Source organism: Ceratina calcarata, unplaced genomic scaffold (assembly GCF_001652005.2).
Source record: "Ceratina calcarata isolate Rehan_Ccalc_2016 unplaced genomic scaffold, ASM165200v1 scaffold305.2, whole genome shotgun sequence".
Lineage (NCBI taxonomy): Eukaryota > Metazoa > Arthropoda > Insecta > Hymenoptera > Apidae > Ceratina > Ceratina calcarata.
The window spans coordinates 204,707-220,486 of NW_017153019.1; the positions used below are offsets into that span (position 1 = coordinate 204,707).

Consider the following 15,780-nt stretch of genomic DNA (forward strand, 5'->3'; position numbering starts at 1 on the left):
AGATAAATGTTTAAAAACACACGTGTGTCGATAAAAGATATGAAATTAAGCATGAACGAAAATCGCTAAACTGAAACGTGTCGAAGACACATGGCATTTGTCATTTAACGGTAGGTCGACCCCGTGAGAGTACGGCTTAAAAAAACTCTCGATCACTCGGCGAAACAATTAATTAACGAAACGACAGACGGAATATCTTAACGCTGTGAAAACATGCCAAATAAAGAGGCTACGCGGGATTGATGTCTATTAAAAAACTGACCACGTACACAAAAGTACCGGCCGGCGACATATGCACATTTTCTATAAGATATCTTATCGTTCCGCATCGTACATTCGTGTAGTTTTATACGTATCGGATAGACCGTTGCTTTAACTTACGAATTTACGGACTATACAATACAAGGAAAGTAACAAAATAATGTCATTTAAATTATTAACTGAGAAACATCGCGACACGAAAGAAAAAAACCATAGATTACTAGATACAATTGATGCCCGTAACGCTACTTGCATTTCTGGTACGGATCAAATAAATTTATCATTCTTTATGTAAATATAATAATATTATAGAAGATGCATTGATGAGAAACACGTGGCTCCTTATTTAATTATATTACTAATTAAAAAAAACATATAATTTTGATGAAAACGAATCCTCTGTGCTTTTATGACACTAAGAAGTGCATCTACGTTCACTTGATACAAATCGTCAAAACCATCTCCATCGTTCCCGCCAGATGACCGGTATTTGTATTATGTTTCACGAGATCGCTTCCTCTCGGTTATATTTAAGTACGATAATTTGTTCAACCAGTGTTGTGTTTTCGTAACGTTCTGATCATCGCGAAAAAATGTCCGAGGGTGAGTGTTAATTTTTACAAACGAAGTACATTACATGCGACACTGTAACCTGCACGCGAGAAGTGGTCAAACGAATTATTTTTCTAATATATTTAACAGAAAAAGGAATCACAGAGGATATGTGGACTCCCTACAAGGAGTTACAAAGTCTTGTAGGGAGATACATCACCTCGCCGCCAACTACATACGATCTCCAGTATCACGAATTCACAGAAGCTTTGCGCAATCACAGACAAAACTTTCTTACTCTGTTAAAAAATCCTGTAAGTTTTTCTCTAAAAAGTAGACGGGTTAATAATACATTCACACTAAAAAAAGATATATTTTATCATAGCCTCCGAACGTGAATAGCAGAGAGGAAATCTCGAAGGGAGCCACGGATGGTATAACGCTTCCTGGCTTAGGACCCCAGATGTTGTCAAAGGAGCTAGTCGATGAAACTCTTATTATATCAGACATGTATGAACTAAACGAGTTCATGGCATTGGACCTTCTTTGCACTGCCCAGTTGCAAATGCCTTATCATCCTGGTTTACCAAGAGGACTGACAGCTATTTTATTATACTACGACGGGAAGAAGGCGCTTACGTCGACTTTAAGAATGCTTGTACAAGTGAGAATGGGTCATAGCTGGAAAGTAAATGCGCCGATCGGACTTCTAAGACACATCACGGAGTATACGAATAAATTGCAAGAGGATGGTTTGTTAGATAGAATTTTATCACTGTTGGAAAAGATGGATCCTGTGAAGGAGCAGGAGCTATTGGAAAAGAATCGCGCGCTAGGTGGACCGAAACATCGATACATGGTCACGAAGCTTTACAACGATGCCAGACAGGATTTAGCAGATATTTTGTACTTATGGTCCGCGCAGTCTTCCTTGCCAAACCCAATTCTATTCCGCGTGATATCCTTGTTACAAACGAAACAAATCGGACCAGACGCTGCAGAAAACGGCCCAGATAAAGTAACGCTCGCTCTGATAATGAGCGTGTTGAGTGCAATCAATTTCAGTTCGTTGCACAGTCACGAGAACGCCGAAGAGTTAATCAGTACTATGCCACTGATCGCGGAGAGAGCGCACGAGGAATTGTATCAAAAACTGATATCGAAGAACGTCGAGTGGGAAAGTACCGGGTTACGGGGTGTTATACAATTCGCCTTCGTGGTTGCTTTGACCACGGTGAAAAACGAAGCCAGCATACAGTCGTTGAACATTACTAACGAAGATGAGAGTCTACTGGAAGCAGCTTTATCGAACAAGTGCTTTCACTTTATGGCCGAGGTACTGTTCAAGAACAAGAGTATATGCAACGAAGAATTCTATTTCCGCTATTTCCATTCGCTTATTTCGGATTTTATACTGCTGATGCCATTGAAAGTTAAAGAGCTGCGAAGCCGCGCGGACGGACCTATGCGTTTGATCCAGGCATACCAGCAAGGGGGCATCGAGCCACCCTTGAATCTAGATAATCATTTCGAGTATCTGATGTTAACCGTGGCAGAATTATACAAGGAAGATCCTCTGAAGCTGGAATTGGTCATGGATTACTGGTGTCTTCGTACCGATGCGACGCATCCACCAGCTCCTGCGTACATAAATCACTTGCCATCGAGGCAAGTTGCTCTCTTTAAATTCGTACGTCTCGCTGGTGAAATATTGCCGGCAGGATTGTTCGTGTCGTACCTGAAAATGATCGCGTCTCTCGCGTCTTCTCCGCAAGCCGCGCAACAAGCATTTAATTTTCTTAAACCGAACGGATCTTCCGGGTCAACGACAATTTCCTGGGATCACTTTTTCAAGTCCTTGAGTCAGTACTACGACAATCTGCGGAAGGAATTACCGCCCAGTCAAGACACCGTTTACCGTCAGAGAAGTCACCCGAAAGGTATCACGCCCGAGGAAGTTAAAGGCCTCGAAGCGGTGCTGCTGGTCGTGCAAGTGATCGCGAAGAACGACGAAGTATCCAGGATAAACATTTGCAATAATCCAGGATGGAAAGTGTTACCGTCTCTGATCGGTTTGGTCAGCTGTGGCATATCGATACCATTGAAAAGCGTATTAATACGAACACTCGCGGCACTAGCGAGATCACCAGAGAGTTCTTCCACGGTGTGGCAAAATTTAGAGGCCGCGCAGATACTCTCGACCATACCGACTATCAGTAGCTATCAGCCGAGAGGTGTCCAAACGGAACTTGAAGAGATCGAGTCGAAGAAAGATGAGTATCCGTTAACGCGAGCGATGTTGGAACTCTTAGACGTGCTCACCGATTTCCCTGTGTTACGACTGTTAGGAATGGGACAACGTAATCCTGGCTTCGACCCATATCTGCATTTTATAATCAACACCGTGTTTTTAAAATTTCATACACGATCGTACAAGAATCCGGGAGAAAAGTGGGAAGTCGCTGAAGCTTGTTTAAAGATATTCTCGAAGCTGATTAAACAGTACGAACCGATTGTGGAAGATTTCACCGGGTGCAAGGTGGAACTCCAAAGCGGAGAAGTTACGTTAGTTAACTCTGCTCCTGGTTATCACATAATGACGCGGCTGCACTCAAAATCTGAATTACTCCACGTTATACTCTACGTCCTCGACAAAGGCTGTGACGCTTTCGACGCCTACGAATCTTTCCCTGGTAAGGAGAGTCTCGAGAATGGTACCTTGTACTGCCTGGAAATACTGGAGAGAGGATTAAAAACGCAGCACAGCTACATGGCTCATCTGGCCGCTGCGAAATCGATCCATAAAATCATGACCGGATTATCGAGACTGCTTCTGGAAGTGGATCCGCAATCGAAGAAGCCTGTTTACATGATAAATGTTGCTAAATACGTATCGTACAGTTCTTGGCTTCCGCAACACGCGTTCCACGCTGTCGGCGTGATCCACGAAGTGACCAACGAACCGGGAGCCGATTCCGAATTGCTCTCCACATTCACGGCTACTCCTGCATTGACTACGAGCATCAGGCATGGTTTCGTCGAGTGTTTGGACGCCGATATAATTTACGACGAAGAGACCGAGAACGAGAAGCAGTACACCGGTAGTTGCAAGGAACGAATATTGCTCCTGATGATGCAGAGCATCACGCGACCAACGCCGAACCTTTCGCACTACTTGCTAGGATTCACGATAACGAAGGATATTAAGAAGACTATTCTGTTACAGCCTGGCATTGTAGGCTTCCCGCGGACATGTCTCCATTCGTTACTGGGAATACTAGAACAGTCTCTCGAACGAGGTCGTGACAAAATTACAGAGGCCTCCTACTGTTTTCTTCATACCCTGACTGCCAACAGTAAGACTTCCGTCTCGGTACTGAGATTCTTACGAACGAGCGCCAATCAGGATTTTGTACAGAGGCATCTTTCGAAGTTGCCATTCGAGGGACAGACCAGGTCAACGGAGCTCGGTTGCATGTCGTGGCTGTTGAAGATAGCCGCGATCGAACTACGAGTCGGTGGTGGAAGCTTGCAGAACTCTTTGGTTCAACATCTCGTTGGAACCTTCGGTCAAGAGAAAGGACAGATCGTCCCTTCCCAGAAATTACTGATGGACCTTCTGCACTACATCGATTTTCAACTCCAATTGGAGCCAGCATTGTCTTTAGACTTCTTCGATCCGTCGCAGGTCGAAATGGTTCTTGGACGATGCAGCATTCCGGTTGCGTTGATCGGTGGTCCTCGTCTGATAGACATCAGGAAATTGCATTCTCTTATCACAGAAGAATTGGCCGTCACACAGAGCAGTGCCACTGCTACCCAGCGTAATCTTATGCAACAAGAAGTACAGAAGATCTTGACGTACGCCTTGAAGAGGAACCAGACGAAGCTGCTATCTTACGCGACGGTCAAATTCGTCGAAGGCTGGTGCCAAACCACTGAGATACTATTCTGTGTCGCGACGAATCAACAGCTACCCACGTCACAGAAACAGAATCTCCTGTTAAACTTGTCCCACGATTTGTTACAAAAGATGACGTCGTGCGAAGCTCTAAGCGAAATTAAAACTTTAGTATCCGGAACTGTTTTAATGCTGCTGGTGCATCTACGAAACAGTTTCGTCACGCAGACGGACAACGAATCGTTCCCGTCGTCTCCATCCAACACGACGATGATGAAGATCATTCTGAGCCACATTCTGCAGTGGATTTTAAACGCTGGCGCTTCCTCGCAGAAAGTGATAACTCATTTGTACGCAGCTTTGCTGAATTTCCTCTGCGTGATCGGTTTGGAAAAATCAGAGACGACGAACATCATCGAACTGATGTACGTCAGTCAATTGGACAGTTCGATGAACAGGGTGATGCTCGCGCAGGAACGGTCGCATCGATATGCCACGATACAAGTAATAAACAGCTTTGGTAATCATTTGATGGACATCTTGTGCCACAATTGTTCCGGTGGTCACGACGTTTGCAAAATGTTAGCGTTATCTTGTTTGGACAAGATCTTAGAACTGGACTACGACAACTCATGGATCATCTATTTAACTGGCAGAGGATATTTGAAACATATGATAGACAGCCTTTTGGAATCGGATAATATGTTATTGAGCATGCTGCAACCGGAGCCACAAACGTTGCGACCGTTGTACTTGTACGAGGCGAAAATGGCAACGTTCTGTAGAATGGCTTCCACGAGATTGGGTGCCGAAAGCCTGTTAGAAAACAAGATTCTGTCATGCATCTCTAGTATGGTCGTCTTCGATCATCACCCAGACGTGCACGTGGGTTTCGAGGGAGGCGATTATTCGTTCATACCCTCGATCGGGCAACGTTACCAACAAATATTCTTGCCAGCTCTGTACCTCTGCGACGCCCTGCTCACTACCCTCGGGACAGAGAATCAATCGTGTGCGGTACAAGTCTGCGGATTTCTCCAGAGCCATCGCGACACCATCGAGATGGTGCTAAGGAACGCGTTCCCGAAAGCGAACAAACTTTTCTTAAAGGAAATCGCCTGCCTCACCGGCGTGATATCTCGATCGGCGAACGTCGATATGTACAAACTGGTGGACGAGGAACTGGCCAAAAGCGATTACGACGAACAAAAATTGGAAAATATCAGCGGTATGAGGGAACTTCGCACTCATCTGTCATCTCTCCAGAGACTAATGCTGTCTCTACTGTGTAAATTCCAACTGGAGCCAGCTCCGATTCAGCTGAATCACGAGCAAACGGAAGCGAACCAACAGCACATCTCTTGCGTTCAAATAGTCGCGAACATTATGATGTATACGCGTAATCAGATGCAGCATAGCAGGATGGATCAAAAGATCAGCACTCACTTAACGTTGAAACCAGGGAACAGGGAAGACAAAACAAAAGACACGTTTGGCGACGTGCACCTAGGGGCGATCGTCGATCAACTCGTTTCGGTTACAAATTTGTTACATACAGAATTGCCACACATAGATAATCTGATTAAGAAGTCGGTGATAGTAGAAGAGATGAACACGGCTGAGTTGAAGAAATATATGTCGAACGAGGAGGCGGAAATGGACGTGCAGAAGCAGCGGATAATAGTGGAACAGCGATTGAATCGCTGGGTGAAGGAGAAACGCAAAACAATCAAATATTGTTCGTTGATAATAGAACACGCTTTGTACATTCTTTGGAGCCACTTGGACTTCTACATGACGCAGGTGGTCTCGGGACACGGTCGAATGCAAGGTAACTGTTCCGAATCATTTTACTCGTCGTTCTCCAGCTTACAGATTCGTCTCGTTTCAGTTTCTTCGGCGGGGATAGATGAAAGTATGGTAGCGTGGAAGGTATCGTCGGAAACGTTGATGGAATTGAAACAAGGTCTCGTCTCCACGTTTACAGACAATTTTATTAAACAGTTATTGGACACGCACAGTGAATACGCAACGGTGGACCAGGGTTTCATCGAAGCCCTCGTCAGAAGAATTAAAAGGCTACTACAGTTTATCATGTGATGTTAACATTTATAACTCGTTGCCGATTCATCTGTAACTCGTTTTATAGATATAACGTCTGTGACGTGAATCGTACTGTACATGAAACATATTTTTTTACACGTTCCTGTATTTACTGTAACTACCGCGACAATTATAAACAGTATTTATACCGAAGAAATTCGACTGATCAAAAATTGTATACAACTGGCCAATGTAACGTTCAGTAATTATTTCTATGTATGTAAAAAAATTGTACTTCGTACTATCATCGATGAGATATAAATTCTTAGGAAATTGTTAATGTATATTGTTTTGTAATATTTTATACCGTGAAACAAAACGAATCTTTTCAAGAAGTGATAATGATAACAGCCTCGTCCCAAGGCCCATAGATATTGTCTTTATACTTCTGACATTTCACGTACCAGTACGGGCAAATGAAATGTAAGAACATGATAGTTGCAACGAACACGTAAAAGAATGTTTGCGAGACTAGCAAAAGGAAATACGAAATACCGAGTGTTAAGAAGCCTGAGATCAATATTTTACGGTTGAGCTTGTGCATCAAAAACGGTAACAGAACGAAACATTGTACAGAGACGGTGAGAAGAGTGAAAGCATGAAAAGGCGATGCCAATCTGGATGCCAGCATCAACGAGCCGAAGATCGACGAAGTTATCGACAAAGAATCTGAGAGGGAAATTTGCAGAGGGCCGTATTTACTGAATATTAAATGCACCAAGAACATTAATATCGTCATGGCATAAATGGTGTCTGTACTGATGGTCTCGGTCAACGTTTTCAATACCGGTGATAAGATATAACCAAATATAAGGAAGATCAACACTATTCTCACATGTTTTGTCAGATTAATCAGAGTACTTGGGGTTTTTAAACAATATACATAATAACCTAATACTGTGAGCAGTACAACCGATATGAACACGATGTTGGGACTGGTCAATTCTTTGTTTAACCAAATAAATATGATGACAAAAAGAATAACGATGTTTAGCTGAATACAGACAGTCGCACCGAAACTGATAGCTTCTGTTAACGTCACATTATTCGGTTTTATATTTTTACGCAATTCCTCCAAGAACGAATCGTTCGTATAATTGTCCGGCAGGCCACGATTCTCGTACAACTTCTTCTGCCACTGTATCTTCGCGTTCATATTGTACACCGAATTAATATACGAGATTCGATCAATCATAATCATTCCATTATTCTAATTCCATTTCTCGTTTCACTCATCGTTGGAACTCTTACCATTGAGGGTTAACGTCTCCATTCATTACCGAGTACACGTATCAGCTCGGACAGCTTTTAGTAGACTTGATTTTCGCATAAAGCATACTATAAAATAGAAACAGATGACTTTAACTTTCGTCGTGATTAAATATCGTTGTACAGATTAAGTATTGAACATTGTCAAATGTTAATGAAGCTTACGATCCGGTGAAGGAAGCTACTCGTTCGTGAAGACAACGTTAAAATCGTTCGATTATAAAACGTAATTCAGTATGAGTAACAGCTCTTCTTATCTGTGAGAAGCAGCCAATGGAATTATATTTGCGAAGTAACTCGGAATGACAAGATCGTTAATGATTGAATTCAATTTCTCTACCTCGAAGTAACCATGAAACGTGAATCGTGATTAATTAAGAACATCGAATTTTTAACAAAAAAGTATAACATAAACGTACAATTTCGCACAATTCGAATGCCAAGTGTTTTAATTAAAATTCTTTTCGCCTGCTCCACGTGGGATTGATGCAGAACAATATGTTATTAGTTGCACGTTGAATATCGCGTCGCACAAGAACGTAAGTGATAAGCAATGTTCATCAAAGAGAAGATACTCGACAGAGAACGTATTTCGCAGAATGCTTAATGAACGTAAGATTTGATTTGCAGGAAAGATGCAGAAGTTTAAAAGAGCCCAAGCAGAGAATAAAATAGCGATTAATAAACATTTGCAAGCAAATGCCTATTTGGAATCTTCGAGCGAGGATGAAGACGAAAGGAACGAAGATGAGATGCAAAACGTTATTGGGAAGGTACTGTCTGCGTACCAAGGGAGGGAGGCAGACGCAGAGAAGATTTTATCGTACTTGATCAACATCTTTCAATCCAACAGTGCTGTCTGCCTAATATGTATCTCAACAGTGAAGAAAGCAGACCCAGTGAGTTTTCTTGATATTACTTAAACCTTTCGTATTTTATAATGTGATGTTTGTGTGTTTCAGATCTGGAATTGCAGCAAATGTTTCGCTTTCCTCCATCTGTCTTGCATCTTACATTGGATTCAAGACAGTTTAAACGTTAAACGCGAGAAGGGCATCACGCCAATATGGGCATGGTAAGAGATCCATTTACTTGAACGTCTTACTCAATTGTTAATACTTCATCATTTTTTACAGTCCGAAATGTCGCATGGAGTATGACCAGGACGAAGTTCCTCGTAACTACAAATGCTTTTGTAGGAAAGTAACAGATCCGTCGTGTCAGCCATGGAACATTCCACATTCCTGTGGTGAGACGTGTAGCAAGCCGTTGCAACCAGAATGTGGACACAAATGCGTTTTACTGTGCCACCCTGGACCATGCCCTCCTTGCGCACAAGTCGTGTCTATAAAATGCTTCTGCGGGAAACAGATGCCTCAGCAACGACGGTGTAACGACAAGAACTGGAGTTGCGGCACTGTGTGCAATAAAAGATATCAATTATGTCCGCACAGTTGTAAAGAAGTGTGTCACTCTGGCGAGTGTCCGCCTTGTTCGGAGGTGTTGCAGCTTAAATGCCACTGCAAGAGTAACGAGGAACTGAAGTTGTGCTCGGAGGGTCCGTGGACTTGCGACAAGCCCTGCGGTAGACTACTTTCCTGCAACGTGCACACGTGCCAAAGTACGTGCCACTCGCTCGGTGACTGCGAGCCTTGCTTGCTAGAGAAAAACAGGACGTGTCCATGCGGCAAGAAGCGTTACGCTGTTTCATGCAAACAGGAGCAATTGCCAACGTGCGGTGACACGTGCGGCAAGTTGTTAGACTGTGGCTCACATTACTGCAATATGCGATGTCACACGGATCGTTGCGGACATTGTTTAGAAGTGGTCACCAAATCCTGCCGATGCGGCAGCTACCAGAAGGAAGTAGCGTGCGGCAAGGAGTTTCATTGCAACAAGAAATGCATGCAGACACGCTTATGCGGCAGGCACTTGTGCAATAAGAAGTGTTGCGACTGCCTGATTAAAAACACGTACAACGTGTGCGAGAAGGTATGCGATAACACCCTGAACTGCCGGAAACACAAGTGTTCCGCTCCGTGTCACAGCGGTCCGTGTTATCCGTGCGCGCGGACCGAAGTCATTCATTGTAGATGCGGGTATAAGAAGATCACGGTGCCGTGTGGTACGATGAAGAAGATTAAACCTCCACCTTGTAACAAACCGTGTAAAATACCGCCGATCTGTCACCACCCAAAAAGGGAGACACACAAATGTCATCAAGGCCCTTGTCCACCTTGTAGAAAGATCTGCGGTCTGGTGTATAAACGTTGCGGCCACTCTTGCGTCGCCGTTTGCCACACGAAGGTCTGGGTGAAGGTAAATAAAAACGAGATGAAGACGCAGCCAGCCGGACCGTGGGACATACAAAAGGAAACCATGCAACTGAAAACGTTGCCATGCCCTCCGTGCGAGGTTTCCGTGCCAGTCACGTGTTTGGGCGGACACGAGACGAACCCATGGCCGTGTCATATGGCCAGGCCTACCCCCTGCTGGAGATTCTGCGGGAGAACGTTACCGTGCACGAACCACACCTGCGAATTGATCTGTCACAAAGTGCCGTCTTCCGTGGATCATAAGAACACCGTCCCTTGCATGGACTGCGAGAAGCCGTGTCTTTTTCCACGACCACAAGGTTGCACGCACTCGTGCCCGAAACCTTGCCATCCCGCGCCATGTAGCCCTTGCAAGCAGCTAGTCAAGATCTCGTGCCACTGCGGCATAAGTACATTGTACCGCAGGTGTTCCGAGCTGACGTCGGCCAAACCCGAACAGCGGGATGAATTGCTTAAATGCGGCAATCAATGTCCGAAAAATGTAATTAAATTTCGATTGCTCGTGGCTGTTAAATGTATGTATCATCGGCTAAACGATTGTATTTTGTTTTATAGTACGCTTGCGGACATCGCTGCGTCAACAACTGCCATCCGGGCCCGTGTAAAAACGAAAGAGAGTGTAACAAGAAGGTGAAGCTGTTTTGCACGTGCAAACGCATTAAAAAGGATTTCGTTTGTTCGACAGTGCAGAAAGAGGAGATCCGCATCAGCTGCGACGATGTTTGTAAGAAGTTAAAGGAGGAAAAACGATTGGCCGAGGCCGCGTTGTTGGAGCAGAAACGCCAAGCCGAAGAAATACGTAATCAGCAGGAGATCGAGAAGTTCGAACGAAAGTTCAAACCCCGACGCAAAGGGAAGGACAGGCTTGACAAGAGACAAATACAGAAAGAGAGTTGTGGTAATTACAAAAAGTACAGCATTCTGGCTGTTTTAGTATGTCTAATAGGCGTCGTAATGTTTTATATAAACGTCCAGACATCTTCAACGAAATAAACTATTGTGTGTATAATGTAGAAAGGCAGCCTGAAAACATGTTTTAATTTCTATTTTATAAGATGTGAATTGTTAGTTGTGTAAGATAATTTTCTATGCTAAATAAAATTCATATCAACTTCGTTTATTTTTAATCGATTGTACCTGAAGTATACGAGACAGAAGGAAATTGTATACTTATGATCCTCGGTGATTTGAAACACCTTTCGAAAATTTGTCAGATACCCCTTCTTATAAAACGAGGAAAAATACGCAGACGCGTTTAAGGATGTATTGGCTATATAGTCAATACCAAAAGTTTATGTACCTCAGAAAAACGCATTTGGAAAAATCTCGGAAAAATTGAAAATTTTTTTTTCCTCAAAATATCGAAGAATGCTTCAAGTAAAAGTTGTAGGTGATACTATTACCTATGAAAAATGTGCAATCACTACAATTTTAGCTTTTTAATAGTAATAAGAATCTATAATAACAAATTCAACATGCCAGCATGTTTAAGTATATGTATAGCCTATACATTCTTAATCCACTGATACACGTACGTAGGTGGCGCTTTACCATGCGCTTATATACAGTGCGGTATTCAGTATTTACTGTATAGTATTGAATTGTTGTATTTACGTGGTGAATTCGTTTGTTTATGAGAATAATAAGTTGACAAGAAGCACAGGATGGCAGTCCCGCCAGTTTCGTTATCAACGAGGAATAAAAAACACTTCCTTGGTGTCCCAGCACCTCTGGGATACGTAGCTGGTGTAGGCAGAGGGTAATATTGTTTAATACGTTTTAACATTGATCTTTTAAAGGAAAGCTCGTGTAACTTTAATGTACCGATATTTTTAGAGCTACTGGATTTACAACTCGGTCTGATATCGGTCCAGCTCGAGATGCTAACGATGTTTCGTAAGTATCTTATTAATATGGAATGTTTTGGCTTAATAACAGTCTTGTGTTAATACCGTACGATTTGCAGGGACGATAGACACGCTCCACCCACAAAAAGAACGAAGAAGAAAGAGGAAGAAGAGGAAGATGAGGAAGATTTGAACGATTCGAATTATGATGAATTTTCAGGATATGGTGGGTCCTTGTTCAGCAAGGACCCGTACGATAAAGACGACGAGGAGGCTGATGCTATCTACGAGGCTATTGACAAACGAATGGACGAAAAACGTAAAGAATATAGAGAAAAGAGGCTCAGAGAAGAGCTGGAGAGGTATCGTCAAGAACGACCTAAAATACAACAGCAGTTTTCCGACTTGAAAAGGGAATTGGTGAACGTGACCGAGGAAGAGTGGAAAAATGTTCCAGAGGTCGGCGATGCCAGGAATCGAAAGCAAAGAAACCCGCGGGCAGAGAAATTCACGCCTTTACCAGATTCCGTCCTCGCACGGAATCTGGGCGGTGAAACGGCAAACAGTATAGATCCGTCGAGCGGTTTGGCATCTATGATGCCTGGCGTAGCGACCCCGGGAATGTTAACGCCGACGGGAGATTTGGATCTGCGAAAAATTGGACAAGCCAGAAACACTTTGATGAACGTGAAACTGAATCAAGTTTCAGATTCCGTCGAAGGCCAGACGGTCGTCGATCCTAAGGGTTACCTTACAGACTTGCAGAGCATGATTCCAACGTACGGTGGCGATATTAAGTAAGTGCGGGCAATAAGGAATACATGTTTCACGTTAGGAACGATGTCTTAATTTTTATTTTATTTCAGTGACATTAAAAAAGCTAGATTGTTGTTGAAGTCTGTGAGAGAGACAAACCCGAATCATCCGCCAGCGTGGATAGCTTCTGCTCGTTTAGAAGAAGTTACAGGGAAAGTGCAAGCTGCACGAAATTTAATAATGAAAGGCTGCGAGGTGAATCCTACGTCGGAAGATTTATGGCTCGAAGCGGCTAGACTCCAACCTCCGGACACGGCTAAAGCAGTGATCGCTCAATCTGTACGGCATATACCAACGTCCGTTCGCATTTGGATAAAGGCAGCGGACTTGGAAACGGAAACGAAGGCGAAGAGAAGGGTCTATCGTAAAGCATTGGAACATATTCCGAACTCCGTTCGATTATGGAAAGCGGCGGTAGAATTGGAAGAACCAGAGGATGCGCGTATTTTGTTGAGTCGAGCGGTCGAATGCTGTCCGACGAGCGTCGATTTGTGGCTTGCTCTCGCTCGTTTGGAGACTTACGACAATGCCAGGAAAGTGCTTAACAAGGCGAGAGAAAATATCCCAACAGACAGGCAGATCTGGACGACCGCCGCGAAGTTGGAGGAAGCAAACGGGAATAAGCACATGGTAGAGAAAATCATTGATCGCGCGATATCGTCTTTAAGCGCGAACGGAGTAGAAATTAACAGAGAGCACTGGTTCAAAGAAGCCATGGAAGCTGAAAAGGCTGGGGCAGTGCATACGTGCCAAGTTATCGTTAAAGCAATTATTAGTTTCGGAGTGGAAGAAGAAGATAGGAAACATACGTGGATGGAAGACGCGGAAACCGTAAGATCTTATATTTCATCTTTTATTTCATACGATATAAGGGGCATACCATAGAATTTTATATTCGTTCCAGTGTGCTCAACAAGGGGCATTGGAATGCGCCAGAGCAGTTTATGCTTACGCATTGTCGACGTTTCCGAGTAAAAAATCAATTTGGCTACGTGCAGCTTATTTCGAGAAAACCTACGGAACGCGAGAATCTCTGGAGTCTTTGCTTCAGAGAGCAGTCGCCCACTGTCCGAAAAGCGAAGTGCTATGGCTCATGGGTGCAAAATCAAAATGGTTGGCGGTAAGTAAAACTCTGGCAGGAAAATTAAATCTTGAGATAAGTTCTCGAGCGATCTATTTGTTTTTCTATTCGCAGGGCGACGTTCCAGCAGCGAGAGGTATTTTGTCTCTCGCGTTTCAAGCGAATCCGAATTCTGAGGAGATCTGGTTAGCAGCCGTGAAGTTGGAATCAGAAAATTCTGAGTACGAAAGAGCCAGGCGTTTGCTCGCGAAAGCAAGGGCATCCGCACCGACACCGAGAGTAATGATGAAAAGTGCGAAATTGGAATGGGCTTTGGACAATCTCGACGCAGCGTTATTGCTTCTAAAAGAAGCTCTAGAGGCCTTTGACGATTTCCCGAAATTATGGTTGATGAAAGGACAGATAGAAGAACAGCAGGGGAATTTGGATAAAGCTTTGGAAACGTACAATCAAGCCGTAAGGATTCTCATTAAGTATTACTAATTCAACCTCGGTTCAATATTAAACTTTACTTTTGACTTGTTTCGTAGATAAAGAAATGTCCCAATTCCATTCCATTGTGGCGGTTGCTCGCGCAGTTGGAACACAGAAAGGGTCAAGTTACCAAAGCCAGATCGGTTCTGGAGAAGGCTCGCTTGAAAAATCCAAAGAACGCTGAGCTTTGGTTGGAAGCTATTAGGAACGAATTAAAGTCGGGCGGTGTCAGAGACATGGCGAACACGCTCATGGCAAAAGCACTGCAAGAGTGTCCAACGTCCGGTTTATTATGGGCAGAGGCCATCTTCATGGAACCACGCCCACAGAGAAAAACGAAGAGCGTCGATGCTTTGAAAAAATGTGAACACGATCCTCACGTCCTCCTGGCGGTGTCTAAGTAAATAACATCTAATCTAATCAATATCTTTAATCCATATTGCATCCGATTCTAACCCATATTGATTTAACGATTATTTCGAAGGCTATTCTGGTGCGAGCATAAAATTTCCAAATGTCGCGACTGGTTTAACCGGACAGTTAAAATAGACCCGGACTTAGGGGATGCATGGGCGTACTTTTACAAGTTCGAGCTTTTAAACGGTACGGAGGAACAGCAAGAGGACGTGAAGAAACGATGCATCGCCGCGGAACCTCATCACGGTGAAAATTGGTGTAAAGTATCTAAGAACATAGCGAACTGGTGCCTGAGCATCGATCAGATTCTGGTGTTAGTCGCAAAAGATTTACCAATTCCAATATAATTAATTTTCGATCACGATAATTTAAGCAAATTGTACATACAAAGTATTTTATAAAACGTCTATCTGTAATAATAGAATGTTTGAGGTGTTAAAATTAGTAACGCGTGTACTGTCCCCATGTCGTTTCCAAGTCCTGGAAACATACAACGGGACTGCCATATGACGCGCAGCTGGGATAACTATCGGATGAGTCATTCTAGCTCCCGTCAACCCCTGAAAAGCCTGCTCCCTTCCTTTTGTGTCGGAAATAGCAACGATGTGATCCTTTGATACGCGTAGACTACTTCCGTCGTAACTTAAATTCGTCCAAAAATAACGTATGCATTCCACGTACGTATAAATGAAGAGAAACCGGCGGACAGAATTGGCGACATTG

The 15,780-nt window shown here is 43.5% G+C and overlaps 4 protein-coding genes across 4 annotated transcripts; 3 read left to right on the top strand and 1 right to left on the bottom strand.

Annotated features, from left to right (window-relative positions):
• The first annotated feature begins 694 nt into the window (after window positions 1–694).
• Window positions 695–7,101, top strand: Nup205 (nuclear pore complex protein Nup205). Its single transcript, XM_018023538.2, has 4 exons — window positions 695–864; window positions 964–1,127; window positions 1,199–6,545; window positions 6,606–7,101. The coding sequence occupies exons 1-4, from the start codon at window positions 855–857 to the stop codon at window positions 6,812–6,814; spliced, it is 5,730 nt and encodes a 1,909-aa protein (XP_017879027.1). The 5' UTR covers window positions 695–854; the 3' UTR covers window positions 6,815–7,101.
• PIG-C (phosphatidylinositol glycan anchor biosynthesis class C) lies at window positions 7,062–8,513 on the bottom strand. Its single transcript, XM_018023543.2, has 4 exons — window positions 8,427–8,513; window positions 8,252–8,343; window positions 8,069–8,155; window positions 7,062–7,961 (listed from the first exon to the last, which is right to left on the bottom strand). Exons 3-4 carry the CDS (start codon window positions 8,069–8,071, stop codon window positions 7,146–7,148), a joined length of 819 nt encoding a protein of 272 aa, XP_017879032.1. The 5' UTR covers window positions 8,072–8,155; window positions 8,252–8,343; window positions 8,427–8,513; the 3' UTR covers window positions 7,062–7,145.
• Window positions 8,514–8,536: 23 nt separating this feature from the next.
• On the top strand, window positions 8,537–11,549 carry LOC108624322 (NF-X1-type zinc finger protein NFXL1). Its single transcript, XM_018023541.2, has 5 exons — window positions 8,537–8,625; window positions 8,717–8,985; window positions 9,049–9,161; window positions 9,223–10,903; window positions 10,978–11,549. Exons 2-5 carry the CDS (start codon window positions 8,722–8,724, stop codon window positions 11,413–11,415), a joined length of 2,496 nt encoding a protein of 831 aa, XP_017879030.1. The 5' UTR covers window positions 8,537–8,625; window positions 8,717–8,721; the 3' UTR covers window positions 11,416–11,549.
• A 391-nt stretch (window positions 11,550–11,940) lies between these two features.
• Window positions 11,941–15,501, top strand: Prp6 (pre-mRNA processing factor 6). The gene is made up of 8 exons (XM_018023540.2): window positions 11,941–12,181; window positions 12,259–12,318; window positions 12,389–13,066; window positions 13,136–13,916; window positions 13,990–14,205; window positions 14,281–14,622; window positions 14,697–15,040; window positions 15,125–15,501. Exons 1-8 carry the CDS (start codon window positions 12,087–12,089, stop codon window positions 15,402–15,404), a joined length of 2,796 nt encoding a protein of 931 aa, XP_017879029.1. The 5' UTR covers window positions 11,941–12,086; the 3' UTR covers window positions 15,405–15,501.
• The last annotated feature ends 279 nt before the right edge of the window (window positions 15,502–15,780 follow it).

Bases quoted from the DNA above. Each gene is read 5' to 3' on its own strand.
- Nup205 (XM_018023538.2), top strand. The intron at 1,128-1,198 runs GTAAGTTTTTCT...ATTTTATCATAG, and splicing joins TTACTCTGTTAAAAAATCCT to CCTCCGAACGTGAATAGCAG. The intron at 6,546-6,605 runs GTAACTGTTCCG...GTCTCGTTTCAG, and splicing joins GGGACACGGTCGAATGCAAG to TTTCTTCGGCGGGGATAGAT.
- LOC108624322 (XM_018023541.2), top strand. From the start codon at position 8,722: ATGCAGAAGTTTAAAAGAGCCCAAGCAGAGAATAAAATAGCGATTAAT. The intron at 8,986-9,048 runs GTGAGTTTTCTT...TGTGTGTTTCAG, and splicing joins CAGTGAAGAAAGCAGACCCA to ATCTGGAATTGCAGCAAATG. The intron at 10,904-10,977 runs GTAATTAAATTT...TTTGTTTTATAG, and splicing joins GCAATCAATGTCCGAAAAAT to TACGCTTGCGGACATCGCTG.
- Prp6 (XM_018023540.2), top strand. From the start codon at position 12,087: ATGGCAGTCCCGCCAGTTTCGTTATCAACGAGGAATAAAAAACACTTC. The intron at 14,623-14,696 runs GTAAGGATTCTC...CTTGTTTCGTAG, and splicing joins TGGAAACGTACAATCAAGCC to ATAAAGAAATGTCCCAATTC. The intron at 15,041-15,124 runs GTAAATAACATC...ATTATTTCGAAG, and splicing joins GTCCTCCTGGCGGTGTCTAA to GCTATTCTGGTGCGAGCATA.